At 43.7% G+C, this 15,785-nt stretch overlaps 1 protein-coding gene across 3 annotated transcripts in view; it reads left to right on the top strand.

The window, feature by feature from the left end:
• The first annotated feature begins 2,258 nt into the window (after positions 1 to 2,258).
• Positions 2,259 to 15,785, top strand: part of plekhg4 (pleckstrin homology domain containing, family G (with RhoGef domain) member 4) — a 46,787-nt gene continuing 33,260 nt past the window's right edge. For all 3 annotated transcript variants that reach the window (XM_085285331.1, XM_085285244.1, XM_085285423.1), the window contains exon 1: positions 2,259 to 2,361. In XM_085285331.1, coding sequence (XP_085141457.1) covers positions 2,359 to 2,361 — 3 coding nt within the window. In that variant the 5' untranslated portion in view covers positions 2,259 to 2,358. The remainder of the gene's footprint in view (positions 2,362 to 15,785) is intronic.

Consider the following 15,785-nt stretch of genomic DNA (forward strand, 5'->3'; position numbering starts at 1 on the left):
AACCCTTCATCGCTGTCACCATCAGCTGGTTTCTGGTCCAGTCTGAGCTGTCATCAGGTGACCTATATCAGCAGGAACTCTGCTTCAGGCATTGGCCCATTTCAGCATCTCACTAGCCCACTGCCATACATTATCTCTGACCCCCGACCCCAAACTCAGAGGTCTCTCTGCTGTGATGATAGCAGCAGCTGTTTGTCTCCAGCTGTGACCATCAACTTGTTTCAGACTGGAGGCTGTGGGAGTCAGTACAGTTCTGTATGGGTCTTTGTTCCCAGCCGGCAAACTGTTAGCAGTGCGGCGTCACATGTGGGACTTGTTAGGGCAGTAATGGATTCAGCAGAGGCCTCTAGTGCCCTTCAGTTCAGCCATTACTGTGCATTCACAAGGCAGATGTTTTTAACAGTGACCACATTCAGCCTCGGTGGCAGCAGGAGCCAAAAACGATCCTTCAGGACTTTTGATGCAAGCGTCCCTCGGTTACTGCTTGGAGTCAGCCGATGGACTCATCTGCAGCTGTTTTATACCTGATTTCAGTGAATACTTGTCAGAAACACTAGACATCCCAAAATTTGAGGAGACTGGAGAGCAAAAGGATTAATCACAGGACTGATAAATCAGCCGAATATTTCAGAGCATTTATTGATCGTCCGTGTTCTTGGACACATTTTCTCTGGGTTTACATGAAAACAAATAGCATGTCTGTTGTTTTCATTGTGGACACTTTGACCTGCTGGTGGAACTAAAACAAATCTTTTCGTGTGTGTGTGTGTGTGTGTGTGTGTGTGTGTGTGTGTGTAACTGAAATTCTTTGCATTGTTACTCAAACGTTCTACAACGTCTGAGAAAATGAGTGTGCATATTGTCCGTCTTGGCTTACTGTATTCAACATATGAATATAATTTTGGGCATCCTGAGCACACTCGATCTTATCTGATCTTGGAACCAAAGTGGGATGTTGCCTGTTTAGCACTCGCTCATAGACCACCTGGGAACTGTGCTGTAAGCTTAGGGGCGGCTGTTGGACGTCTGTTAGTCGGAAAGTTTGATCCACACTTCCTCCGGTCTGTGCCGCAAGATGCTGAACTCCTGGTTATCCCAGTGCATCCTTAATGTGTGTCTGAATAGGTAACTTTTGTTACTTTAGTGCACGAGTGGAAAATGTAATGTGATTAGAGTAATGCAGTAATTAACCAAACTGAGTCTTTTTAATAAGATTTGGGTGACTATTCTTTGCTGGGGAAAGGCTTTGCTCAAAAGGCTACAAGTGGAAAGTCTTTTCACAGGGGCTTTGCTTCATGTCTGTTCACAACAAAATTGACCTTTTTTAAACTTTTATTTAACAAAGAGGTCCTTTAATTTTTATTTTTTTTTGCCTCAAGGACAGAACATGAAGAGACACGAGACAAAAATAAGGACAAATCAGGACAAACAAGTAACTGAATACAAATACAGAGCCCAGCTTAGGAATGTCAGTATCATTCTTCAGTGCGAAGTAAAATGATACATGAAGGCTGAAGGTTGGTTTCTGCCATTATCAGTAAAACCGAACTGATCATAATGGAGTTGGGGCTGATAAACGACACCAGCTTTTTCCTGATACAGAACAAAGAGAAGACTTTAGAACAAACTGCGTCTGTTTGTATTATCAGAGTTTTAAAGTGGGGAAAAAAACGACACACGTCCACTCTAAAGAAATTAAAAGAGATAAAGTTAGCTTGGTATATTGTGTTACAGTTATCACTGTCTTATCGGATCGGTGTGCTGTGTTTATAGCTGGTAATACTGGAAAACAGGCCTGTCACATTCTGAGGAAGGTCCAAGTCACATTGACACAGCACTAAAAATCATGTTTTACTGTGTGGGAAGTTAAAATGAGCTGGAATTGGTTTAGAACGGCTTCTTTGAATCAAACTGTTTTAAGTCTCAGGAACACAATACAGAAAAATAAACCTGCTCGGAGCTATCAAGATTTCCCCTGACAGAGGATCTGTCCTCACCTGCTCCTTGTTGGGTTTTCCTGGGTTTTATTCTGCAGGTTGTGATGAAACTGGATTAACTTTGTTTGGTATTTAAATTATTTATTTTCAGTATTTGTAACTTGAATCTTGTTGATGTACCTTAAGTTCTGCCAGCAGAGAGTGACAGAGAGGTGAGGTGAGGAGGGCAGGGGGAGGATCCAGAGATGCATGATTGGCAGCTGGTGGGCGGGGCTTAACATGTGAGAGGCTAGACTGAGAGTTGCAGTGAATCAGACCTCACCGGAGGCGAGACACACGGCACACAGACAGACAGACGGGAAGAGAGGAGCTAAAATGGTCTTAAACTGGAATACACAGCGACTGACAGCACACTGCAAACATGGTAAGATCACACACTCAGTCTCCAACAGCAGTCTGCAGCACATGGTGTGTGTGTGTGTGTGTGTGTGTGTGTGTGTGTGTGTGTGTGTGTGAGTGTGTTTGTGTGGTTTGGAGCAGAGTCTGTGTTCAGCTCAAATAAACCTCTAAATTCAAACCTCTTGAGTTCTGAGTTCAGACTCGCAGCAAAACAGAGAAAAGCAGAATCATCTGTTGGTTCAGCAGTTTAAAATGTCCATGATTGAAAAAGCAAAACAAATGCAATAAAACGAGTATGTAACAGTTCACAAAGACAGCTAAAGTGCAGTAAATAAAAGCAGCAGTAATGGCTTTTTTGGATGCACATTTAGTTGGAGTCCCTGTCTTCACCCTCTTGTGTTTTTCCAAACTCTCAGATCTTTATTTTAAAGTTTTTAAGTGTCAGTTTGTGGTTGAAGGTTTCCATAAAAAACCAAAAAACAAACAACCCCCCCAAAATTATGTATACCAGGACCTTTGTGTGTCTTTAATGAAGAGCTGCAATAACGTGAGGGCTTTTCTCTAGCCTTCAGAGAAACCTGGGGTTAAATGTAAAATGTGGTGATGTTTAATGCATTTAGATGTTGTGGGCTGTCATGATGCTGGTTTGGATTGTACTCCTGTTTTGTCCCTCAGCTCCTCCTGAAATCGGTTGTTTGTTTTGGTCCTGTGGTCAGTGCGTCACCTCTCAGGATTTCCTTATAGGCTTTAAACCTAGTTTGGTTTTCTTACTGAGCTGTTAGTAGATTTGTAGTTTTATTATTGCTGTCAGTTATGACTATTTAGCATCAGATGGACTTTTACCAAAGTAAGATCATTAAGGCCACAACGTCTTAAACTTACTGTAAATGGGAGTCCTCCTCACACACAAGAATAATTATGGAGTTCCACAGGGTTCTATGCTAGGACCAATTTTATTTGCATTATGCATGCATTATATTATATTATATTATTTGAAATAAAATACATTTTCATCATTGCTATGAAGATTATATCAAGCTCTATCGATCCATCAATCCACACAACACAAAGTGATTAGATAAATTGCAGGAATATCTTTCTAGCAACAAAGAGTGAGCTGCAAAGTGACTCACTACTAGTGACTCACTTCCTGTGTGGAAGCCCCTTCACAGTTAGGAAGGAGGATTATCCAGGTGGTGCTCATTGGTTAATGACTTAAAGTCACACGTTAGCCAGTAAGCATGCGGCTTCACTGTCTACCCCTCATTTGTCACAGCTAGTGTCACACCTAACATCAGGATGGCAATGGCACAAAAACATCTCTGCCTCGTAATGGATTTAACTGACTGCCTGTTTGTGTCATGCTATAGAAACGTTGTAGTCTGTGTGTAAAGATGGCTTTAATATGGGGGTGAACAGAAGAGTGGTTATCATTTATTTTATGGTAGAACACTTAAATTTGTACCTGTAGTGTTTTTGTAGTTTAGTTCACTCTGGGCTCATTAACTAACATCAGACCCGAGGAGCACATTTTATCACACTCAGAAGAAGGCGAGACAAAGTTTTAGTGAAAGTTCACAGTGTTGGTTTGACCTTCAGTTTGTTCCCAAAGAGCCACAGCAGCGTCCCTCCCTGCAGTACATCCCAGTGCCTGGGAAGTGTAAAAAGAAAAGAAGTGTAACAACACAAAACGGTTTGCCACAGATATCTCTGTCTTTCCCGTGAGCTCTTATTACACTGTACACTGTGAGGTTTCTCACTGCTGGCCAGAAAATTGTACAACATTCCTGTTTTTCCAGTTTTATTAAAGTGTAATAAACAGATCGCTTTGCCTGAACAAAATGCCTGGAACAAAAGTCAGAGGGTAAAAAAGTTTAGTTTATCAAAACCTGAAGACTTTCACGTTAAAGAAGTCCTTTCTTTCAGGGAGTTAAGAGCTTCCTGCTTTCCTGCAGCAGTGAAGTAAATGAAGTGGTGTTAAAAAAGGTGTTAAAAGCTTGTCTGCATGAACGCAGGGTTCCTCCTCCAATCACATTATAATTCAGTGGCTTTATATCAGGTTCACTGGGATTTGTTTGTGGTTTGTAAGTCTTAGAGGAGAAGCTGCTGAGTAAAATGTCATCTGTCGAAGCTTGGATTAACTCAAAATTAATGATCGTGATTTATTATGGACTGAAATGCTTTGTGGGCTTTCAGTGCTTCATTGTTAGACTTCAGAAATGTTGGCTCCCGCTGGAGGTCTTGCCCCTTTTCCTACTATTTTACCTGAGGATTAAATAAAAATAATAAAATTATTATATATATATATATATATATATATATATATATATATATATATATATATATATATATATATATATATATATATATATATGCAATGTTGCCTTCTGGTAGTTCAATCCCCTCAGTTCTGACTACCTTCCCTCTCTTTGTTACCATCCGACTACACTTCTCCAGTCCGAACGACATTCCAATGTCATTGCTGTATAGCCTGGTAGTGTGGATCAGTGAATCGATGTCTCGTTCACTCTTGGCATACAGCTTGATGTCATCCATGTACAGGAGGTGGCTGACAACTGCTCCGTTCCGTAGTCGGTATCCGTAGCCAGTCTTGTTAATGATCTCACTGAGGGGGTTCAGGCCTATGCAGAACAGCAGTGGGGACAGAGCATCTCCTTGGCAGATCCCGCACTTGATGGTGACTTGTGCTATGGGCTTGGAGTTGGCCTCTAGTGTTGTACGCCACATCCCCATTGAGTTCCTGATGAAGGCTCTTAGGGTCCCATTGATCTTGTACAATTCTAGGCATTCCAGTATCCAGCTGTGGGGCATTGAGTCATAGGCCTTCTTGTAATCAATCCAGGCAGTGCACAGGTTGGTCAGTCTGGTCTTGCAGTCTCGGCTGATTGTTCTGTCTACCAGTAGCTGGTGTTTTGCGCCTCTGGTATTCTTGCCAATTCCTTTCTGTGTCCCGCTCATGTATTGACCCATGTGCCTGTTCATCTTAGCCGATATGATGCCTGACAGGAGCTTCCATGTAGTACTGAGGCAGGTTATTGGTCGGTAGTTGGAGGGGACCGGTCCCTTCTTTGGGTCCTTGGGGATCAGGACCGTCCGGCCTTCAGTTAGCCATTCCGGGTGTCTCTCGTTAACTAGCAGCTGGTTCATTTGTGCTGCCAGACGCTCGTGGAGTGCAGTTAGCTTCTTCAGCCAGTAGGCGTGAACCATGTCGGGCCCTGGTGCTGTCCAACTCTTCATACTGGAGACCCTTTCTTGGATATCTGCCACTGTGATGGTTACTGGACCCTGTTCAGGGAGGTCGCTGTGGTCAGCCCTCAGATCCTCTAGCCACTGAGCATTGCCGTTATGGGTTGCATCCTTCTCCCATATGCTCTTCCAGTATTGCTCCGTCTCCAGCCTTGGTGGTGCTGTTCTCTTATTGTTCCCTTGCCACTGAGAGTACACCTTTGCTGGTTCTGTGGAGAACAGCTGGTTTATTCTCCTGCCTTCTATCGCTCTGGTGTACCTCCTCAAGCGGCTGGCCAAGGCCAAGGCTGTGAGGCAACATTGCAGACATAGAGGACAGTTACAAGTACTTGGGGATCCCGCAGGCGAATGGGAACCATGAAGAGGCCGCAAGAAAAGCTGCAACCACCAAGTACCTGCAGAGGGTCAGGCAAGTCCTGAGGAGTCAGCTGAATGGTAAGAACAAGATCCGGGCCATCAACACGTACGCCCTGCCCGTGATCAGGTACCCTGCTGGGGTAATAGGCTGGCCAAAGGAGGAGATAGAAGCCACTGACATAAAGACAAGAAAGCTCCTTACCATGCATGGAGGGTTTCACCCCAAGTCCAGCACCCTGAGGCTGTACGCTAAGCGGAAGGAAGGGGGCCGGGGACTGGTGAGTGTCAGCACCACAGTCCAGGATGAGAGATGGCCCCAACTGACCGAGTGCTCAGTGAATACCTCAGGCAGCAGAAACCCAAGAAAGAAGAGGGAGACGAGGAACCATCATGGAAGGACAGGCCCCTGCACGGTATGTACCACCGGCAGATAGAGGAGGTGGCTGATATCCAGAAATCCTACCAGTGGCTGGACAAAGCTGGACTGAAAGACAGCACAGAGGCACTAATCATGGCAGCACAAGAACAAGCTCTGAGCACAAGATCCATAGAGGCTGGGGTCTATCACACCAGGCAAGACCCCAGGTGCAGGCTGTGTAAAGATGCCCCAGAGACAATCCAGCACATAACAGCAGGGTGCAAGATGCTAGCAGGCAAGGCATACATGGAACGCCATAACCAAGTGGCCGGCATAGTGTACAGGAACATCTGTGCGGAGTATAACCTGGAAGTCCCGAGGTCAAAATGGGAGATGCCCCCAAGGGTGGTGGAGAATGACCGAGCTAAGATCCTGTGGGACTTCCAGATACAGACGGACAAAATGGTGGTGGCTAACCAACCGGACATAGTGGTGGTAGACAAACAGAAGAAGACGGCCGTAGTGATCGATGTAGCGGTTCCGAATGACAGCAATATTAGGAAGAAGGAACACGAGAAGCTGGAGAAATACCAAGGGCTCAGAGAAGAGCTCGAGAGGATGTGGAGGGTGAAGGTAACAGTGGTCCCCGTGGTAATCGGAGCACTAGGTGCGGTGACTCCCAAGATAGGCGAGTGGCTCCAGCAGATCCCGGGAACAACATCGGAGATCTCTGTCCAGAAGAGCGCAGTCCTGGGAACAGCTAAGATACTGCGCAGGACCCTCAAGCTCCCAGGCCTCTGGTAGAGGACCCGAGCTTGAAGGATAAACCGCCCGCAGGGGCGTGCTGGGTGTTTTTTATTTATATATATATATATATATATATATATATATATATATATATATATATATATATATATATATATATATATAAAAAATATGATTTTTATTTATTTTAAATGAAATATCTAAAAATACACAGATTTCTGTGAGGTAATGTGACACAGCCTTGGCTGTATGTGGACCAGTCGTAATAAGTCACCCTTCAAAGGTCCATTTTAATCCAGTAAAAGCCCTGATTGGTCACTCTTCATGACCAGAAGGCTTGAAAATAAGGCCCTGGATCTCATGTCCAGTCTGCTCCGATTGCCACAGTGCAACTTGGTAACAATGGAGATAAATAAGTGTGTGGCTGTTGTTTCAGTGAGTCACATTTTGGAGGCTGAATCACACACACACCTGAGCAGAGATGAAATGTTGTTGCCATGGAGGAGTGTGATTGGGTGTGTTTGACACAAAGGTGAAATATTGCGAGGCTGAAGAACACGTGCTCAGGCATGTTGGGGAACCATAAAGGTTCTGCAGGAGTTAGAACCAGGAGTCCACCAGACAGGAGGTTGTCCTGCTCAACTGTTTTTAAAGCAGAAAATCACTCAGAAAACACTTCAATTACACTACAGTCGCAGCACAGCCATCTTTGGTCAGTTTTCCAGATGTTTTGCTCCGTGTTCCTGTCTCTGAACTGAAGTTGTCCTCACCCCAGCAGCTGACTCAGACTGTGATGTTATGCCATCATGTTTCATCATACTGGTCTGTAATGTCCCTCATGAATGACACGTTTCTAACCGGGTTTATAGCAGTTTGCTTTCTCCCTGGCCTGCAGTCCTCTCTCTGTGATTAGCAGATCAACCCCCTGCTGGGATGACCCAAATGGCACTATGCTGTGATGCGAATCAGTGTTTGAGATTTTGGTGATGCGCACTTATCATCATCTCCATAAACAGCCTATTAAATAAGCAGAAACGCCTAACATTATTCAACACATTCCTGCACTGATTATTTTTATTCTGTAAGATAAAAACATTTAATCTCAGCACATCACAGCTTTCATCTGACAAACTGCTGCTCTGACAGTGCCAGAAGCAACACACAGCCTGTCATAACCTCTGCCGGTCTGCACGTGATGTTAGGATAGAGATAAATGTACTCTTTTCCTCAGAGCAACTGTGGAATAAGCTGTGTTTATTTAACTGGATTTAAGGTGAGGGCTCAGTACCCCCTGATCCAAACCCCGAAAACCAACCCAGCATTTGGGGCAAAAAAAGAAAAAGTTCCCGTTAACACTAGGGCTGCCACAAACGATTATTTTGATAGTCGACTAGTCACCGATTATTTTTGCGATTAGTCGACTAATCAGATCATCATCCATTGGACATACAGCGTACAGCTTATTGCACCAGCAGCATCTGCTCTTATATAACTATCATTAGCTTACAGCTTTAAGTGTTCAAGGTCTGTGCTAACTAAAAATAAAGACAAGATGGTAGTTTATTAATTTTTAATGAAATTTGCAGATTGTTTCGGTGAAGTTTAATAAACTCCTTGCTTTCTAAAATATAACAGGACACTGGAGTATATTCTCCAGCGTCTCACACTTCTGATAATCAGTTGTCTGCTTGACAGTTTTAGCTGTGCAAAAACTATAACTTTAATCTCAGCCAAACCGATTTACTCAGGAACAAATAAAATACTAAAGAAAGCCAAACAATAACATTTTTAAGTTATCTAAGTGACTCATATATGTTTAACCTGACTAGCGAAAGACGGCGGTGGGTTTGAAAACGATTTGCCGGGAGTCCGGTGTTCTCACGGCTCTAGTTAGCCTTGCCCCCGCCTAGCTAACGAGCTAGTGGGTAACAGACGTCTCCGAAAACGTCGGAGCGCTTTTGAAAATATGTGGTGTCCTGATAAACTGAGCAGATATTTGAGGTTTACACAGCTACATTCTCGCCTGAACATATGTTAAACGTTTATATTGTGACCAAGAAAGAATAATAAGAGTAAAGTTAAAACTAACTAGCTGCCGCGATTGTTGGAAACTGCGCTGGGCTGCGCTATGAATTCTGGGACACAGCTTCTTCTTCTTCGGGGTTTAATGGCAGCTGGCATCCTTGTACATGCAGTGCTGCCATCTTCTGTTTCAGTCCATTATTACACTCTTAAATCCTACTACTCATTCCTGCATCCTTTGTGATCTTACAAAGCTTCAAACGATGCGTCGACTATTAAATTAGTCGTCGACGATTTTAATAGTCGACATAATCGTGACTAGTCGACTAATCGTGGCAGCCCTAGTTAACACACACACTAAAAATTATTTCAGTTTTTCCCCAAAAGCCTTTTTATTTTTCTCAAACAGTGGGGTTAGGGTTACTCCTCGTCATTGATGCCTTGGACCTCACACGGGTTAAATTGAGATATAAAGATCAGCGGATGTGTTCAGGCTCTTCCTGCGACACCGTCTTTTTACCCAGCAGACCCTTGACAAGCCCAAGCGCCTCTGATTTACAGAGCCTTGAAGCTCTGCAGGAATGTTTGAGGCACTCAGATAATGGACTCGCACTGATGGAGGTTACAGACAGAAAACAAGGTGTGGTCATGGATCGTTGACATTCTTACAACAAACATGTCACAGATAAGCCTCAGTGTAATTCAAGATAATTAGTTTGGGTGATTTTTAAAAAAAAAAAAAAAAAAGAAAAAAAAAAAAAGATTTCATGACATGAGATTTGGTAATACTTCTTAAAACGGTTAAAGAAATCCGCTTCCAGTAAACAGGATTTGATGGAAGAGGTTTCCATGAGCGGGCTGCTCATCTTGCGTATCGGGTTTAACACACTGACCCAGTGGGCTTCACTTCACCGCCTGATGGAAGCTGTTTTTCACGCTGCCTCTCGGGTCAGATGTCAGAGGAAAAAAGCTCAGCCTTTGAACCTGCAGGCTGCAGCTCAGCCGGAAATGTTTTTATCTCTTGGGACTCGTCAGCGATAGGAAGTGGTCGTCGTCCGCGGTGTTGAGTGCTGCGTTGTTGGGATGGACCCGCGGCGATGCGCTTCGGAGGAGGCAGCACAAAGAGCCAGTGTTCCTGCAGGTCCTCACTGTACCTCAGCACCCTGTCATCTTCCTGCCCCAGCCTGCCTGAAACATGAAGCCTCTTCCCCCTCCCTTCACCCTCAACTCCGTCTGGGAAAACACCCCTCCACCGAAGAACACGCTACCTGAATATAACACCCGTAAAATAAGATTCCCCCCCAGGCCAATAAATTCTCTGACCTACTTCAGTGTGAGGTGAATCCTGCCACACATGCAGAGAGCTTCAGGGTCCCTCATGTGGGATATTAGATCCATTTCATTGTTTTCCACTTACAAACTTTACATGGGTGGTCCACTGCACTATAATTCCCTACTCGTTTTAGCATTTTTGTCTTCATCTTATTATCTTCATTCATCATGCAGGATCCAAACAACACTTGATTAAAAAGTTCAGTCACAGCTGAGCAGCCGGTCCCAGCTTTTTCTTGTCGTGCATTTTCTCTAAAGGCTCTGTGGCAGGTTGCTGTCGTGGCAGTTCATGATATCATTCAGCTGCCCAGAGAGGATGCTGATCATCCTGACAGACTCCAACTCCACCACTTTGGACTGCAGCTGGTGATTCTAGGCCTGTGTCTGCTCTCATATTCGCTATCACTTATGAATGATCGTAGGTGTTTTTTGTTTTGTTTTTTTCTTTTTTTTCATATGGATCCTATGTGTTGGAATTTCTTTTAAGAAAAAATTAAATGGTAAATTGAATGTATGTTTGATACTTGATAATGTATATCAAGTATCAAACTTTTTAAACTTCTTTTTAATGACTTTTTACAACCTGTTTTTATAAATGTCAGACTGGTGTAATCAGACTTCAACTGCATTACAGATGTAATCAGTCATAATAATGTTATGTATGTATAATGATGAATAACAGTGCTGAGGCAGAGATGAGTCTGCAGCATGCACAGAGGTAAACGTAGGAGTTGGAGTTACAATCGGTGCATCAGTTGAGTCCTCCGCCAATTTAATGTAAACAGAAGGCGATAAAGTGAGCATGACTGCTTTTCTGGTCTGTAACTGGGCAACTTTAAACAGCCCACATGAAGGCGTTTATGGTGGTATTTACAGTAGCTGCAGCTTTAATGCTGAGCGCAAACGTCTCACGGCTGTCCTAGATCCACTCCTTACATGACTTTATTTAAACCAGCTGGTTTGTCGAGGATTCTTGTGTTTAGTGAAGTTATTTACAAAAGAAAAAAACCCCTTTTGTGTTGTTTTTTTTTTTTTTTTGTTAATATGTTTCTTCTCTGTTATATCAGGTTAAATCCACTCAGATTATGTATCTGTGGACTTGTTTGGTGACTTTTTACCTTTGAGGTGACAGAATTATGACTAGGTGATAATTTGTCTTTAAGATGGACAGATGTGGCTGAAACCGTTTTGGGTCAATGTGTTATGAAGAACTGTTGGCAGCTTGTTGCAGGCATCTTTGAGTTAACAAAGTCAAAGATGGTGGAAGCACCTGCAGAAATCTGCAGTAGCAGATTAATGGAGTTCAGAAATCTGCTGCTTCTCTGCACTGGAGTTGAAACACATTCAGAATTCACTGAAGGTCGTTTGAGGGAAAACATATTGTCGGCGCATCAGAGAGAGGCTTTCAATTAATCTGCATTTTTTCTGTTTACAGTCCTACCTGCTGCCACTTGAACGTAAGCCGCCCCATCCTGCAGACAGACTTCCTTCATGTCCTGTCTGTAGTTTGGGGTTTAAGGGTGCAGCAGTGTTCATCATGCTGCAGGTTGAGCTTCAGTTTTGGCTCAGTTTGCTGCAGTAATAATTAGCATGTGAAGCAAACATGAGGAACACCTTTGATGTGGGATACTGGGGTTTTGTAATGTGATACACAGATGAACCATGAGGTTTCATGCGGTTGTCCACACCAAATCCTAGACCAGCTTCTGTTGTTAAAAGTCACCTCAGGCTGAGTTTGAAGATGAACTGAAATATTTCGCTCTGACTGTGTGCAGGTACTTGGGACAGCTCACTGTTTTTCTGGCTTTTTGATTTTCTCCTCTTGAGGAGAAGATGTTTCTTGCTTTAGACTTTCCCCCGTCGAGTACCCCTGCAGCCCCTCTGATCCTCTCAATGGTCTGAGTTTAGCTCGGCCCTTAAATCAAATCGTGTCCCACAGGGACCGGCCATTACCTCTTTCCCCTATAAAGGGCCTTGAAGTTGGGCTTTTTGTCCTCCCCACTCAGCCAGCTGAGCTCAGCTTATTGAGCAGCCTGTCAGCTCTTCGCTGTGAGAAACTTGCAAATCTAATCTCATGTTTTAGAAACTCTGTGTGTCAAGGTCACGGCTCTACGCTATCGGTCTGAGCGCTGTGGCGCCGGACGCGGAGACGTTTTTGTTCCCCTTCAGGTTTGAGAAAGGTTTGTGTTCATGTGGGATGGATGGTGGCTCAGCTGCTGCCTGGCCTCATGAAGGTGTGAACTCCTGTGAAAACACTCCACAGGAGGCAGAAACAAAGACCACAGGCAGTGTGAAAGCAAAGTGAAAGGAGTGTTTGCTTTGAAGCCGAGGACCTCGCTGACTTTAGCTGATTTTATATCACGTCTTTGCTGCTTCCAGTTTAGTTTTGTTGCTCAGGCTTTGTTAGTCTGAGTTTTGTTTCTTCTTCTCTAGTTAAATAATGTATACTACAATACAAACACACTTTTAGTTCTGAAGAGTCAAACTGAAGACATTTCCTGATAATCTGCATTTCATTTCAAGGCTCTTTCAGACATGTTTGCCTCCCATGAATCTGACAGCGTCTGACCTGAGGGATCATCACGGTCACTTTGTTGTGACATTTTATGCTATTATTATTGTGGCAGATTGTGACTGTCAGTTTTAAGTTGCAGCTTCATCAGAACAACCTGAGGTCTTCCTCTTCTTCTTTTCTCTTCCTTTGTGCTACAATCACAAGAAAGAAGATTGATGAGATTTTATTGATACCACAATCCCGTAATTGATTTCTCTAATGAATTTTCTATGGGTAAAAAGTAGCCCTGTGCAGGTTTAAAGTGTCAGTGCAGGTGTATTATTCTCTGTCTGAAGGCAGCGAGGAAACGGATTACCAGGTAGGCTTAACTATGAATGCATATGCTCATGACATCATTATTTTGCAATGCACAACTGTGGAGGAAAGTAAACAAAACTTGCCAGTGCTGACAGAGCTGATAATCTAAGGCATGCAGTAGAATCAGCTTGATTCCATGACTTGGTATCGGTTCTCTAGTTTTATTTTTTCCTCCATTGAGATCAAAATGTTGAAACGGAGCCTTCCTGAATGGTGTCCAGAGCGTATGAGTTAAACTCTAGGCTGGTGGTCCCATATCCACTTGCATAACAGCATTTCCGTTTGTGTTTTTACCTTTCGTGCTTTTTGAGTGCATGGAAGGTAAAAACAGAGTTCCAGGTCACTGGAAACAGACCAACTGGAAAACTTCTTCCCAGGTGTGAGATCTGTTTGCAGTGCTAACAGGTGTTGAGAGAAGTTTCAGCTTGTGATGTCGGCGTGAGGGACTCTCATTGGCTGTCGGTGCTTAGGAGTAAGCTTTGTTTTGATGCCAGTTTGATTGGAGTGCTGTGGACGACCTGGCAGATCTGCATTTGCTTTTTCAGTAGCTGATTACCAGCTTTCTTGGCCCTTGTTGCCTCCTGTTAACTTCCTGATGCCTTCCCACTTTGAGTCATGTCGGACTCCGGCAGCAGCAGTAGGCCTCGATCGGCTTTTGGAACTTCCTCTGAAGAATTGAACCTGACTTCTTGGACTGTCTGCACCACACAGCAAGCCTTATTATATCTGTCAGAAAATCCCATCAAATAATTCAAATAGTCACTGTTGATTAAAATATTCACCTGTGGTAACCAAGTGGCATTTTACCAATTAGATGGTGACTTTGAATACCTGAGCAGACTCCGAGCCTGAGGCTGAGGGCTTTGATTTCCTCTGTGTGATTGTGGATGTGCATCTGTAGCATTCCTTTCCTATTATCTGTGGATCGCTGCCTGGTACGTCGTCTCATCTGTCATGTTTTCCTCTCATGATGAGTTTACAGCTGGGATTTTCAGAATAAAGGCATGCTCATTCTGTTCATTCTTGCTCATCATTTGCAGATTAGACAATTAAAGTCTCATCTGTCTGATACAATCAGGCAGAGGAGACTTTAATTGTCTTCTACTTTAAACAAGCTGCAACAGGTCACAGCAAACAGAAACAAGTCTCTGAATGAGAAAAAGGCAGTTTGTGGTTAAAGGAAATATTGATGAATGGAGCAGGAGATGAAAAACGACACCGTGGAGCTTCCCGATGCAGACATGCTTTATTATTTTCACACGGGACTTGTGTGACCCGCAGGCCCTGTTAGATTTGTAATCGTTAAGGAAACAGAGGTTGTCTGCATTTGTAATTTCCACATTTCACCAGAGGTCATCAGATAACATGAAGCTGTTGAAAAGGCTTCACAGACCTCTGACGCTGTGCTGTGATGAGGGATGTGGAGCCACAGTGACAGAGGCTGCACATCCCTGTGGGACAATCAAACATCTGTCTAGTTTACCGTGTCGAGGTGTTTTTCTGTTAAGGATCGTCACTGATTTCAAAAGCAGCGTGTTTTGTATCAGGGTGGGCCGCCTGTGGTTAGCCGCATCGCAGCAGCGCAACAGAGGAGAAGGAAAATAGCATCTGATTTTTATCTCCCAGCCACAATCGGCAACATGAACTGCCAGACGTGTGTGTGTCTGTGGTGTGGGTGTTTTTGTTGTGATCAACTGTTGGCTGTGTGTTTCTGCAGAAACCATCTGCACTGAAGGTTTCATAGTGTTCGTCCGGAGTAAGGGAGCCACATCAAATGGACATAAATATGTGAGTGGCATGAGGCTGTTGTTGAACTGTGGTCTTGTGCAAATACAGCTGCAGATATGAGAATATGGATCTTTTTATTTTATGTGCAGAGTGTTGTTTGCATGCAGTGAAGGAGGCCAACACGTACAGTTTTGACAGATTTCTGAGCGCTGTGTACCACGTAAGATTCGAGGTCAGTAAGCACAACCAGAATTCATACATAAGGCACACGGGAAGGGGCACTGTCGATTTTTTTTCAGAAAATCAAAGGATTGATTTTAAGTGTGCCTTATTTTCCGAAAAACACGGTAATAACGACGGCCCGCTAGCATGTGCTACCAAAAATAGTGCTTTGGTGCATATCTGACGGACGAACGCCAAACCAGTTCCACACCACTGAAGTTGCAGCATTTTTACAAACCAGTTCTGGTTCATCCGTTTCATACAACCGTCCACTTTCGCCCTTCTCATTCTGCGTCACCGCCATGCTTTTTCCGCCATGTGCGTATGAAAACAAAGGCACCGCGCATGCGTGTTTTACCCATATTCTATCGCGATATTTCATTTTCTTATCGTTGCCTAACGTTATAACGGTATTACCGTGAACGGTATGATATAGCCCAGCCATACTCCAGACTAAGGGCAACTGACGGTCATTTTATTTGTTCCATGTCCAAAAAATGAGAGCAACAGTTGTTACCTTCACTCA

Source organism: Mchenga conophoros, linkage group LG1 (assembly GCF_057382185.1).
Source record: "Mchenga conophoros isolate Kocher_MC1m ecotype Shallow Benthic linkage group LG1, M_conophoros_male_GT1.1, whole genome shotgun sequence".
Classification (NCBI taxonomy): domain Eukaryota; kingdom Metazoa; phylum Chordata; class Actinopteri; order Cichliformes; family Cichlidae; genus Mchenga; species Mchenga conophoros.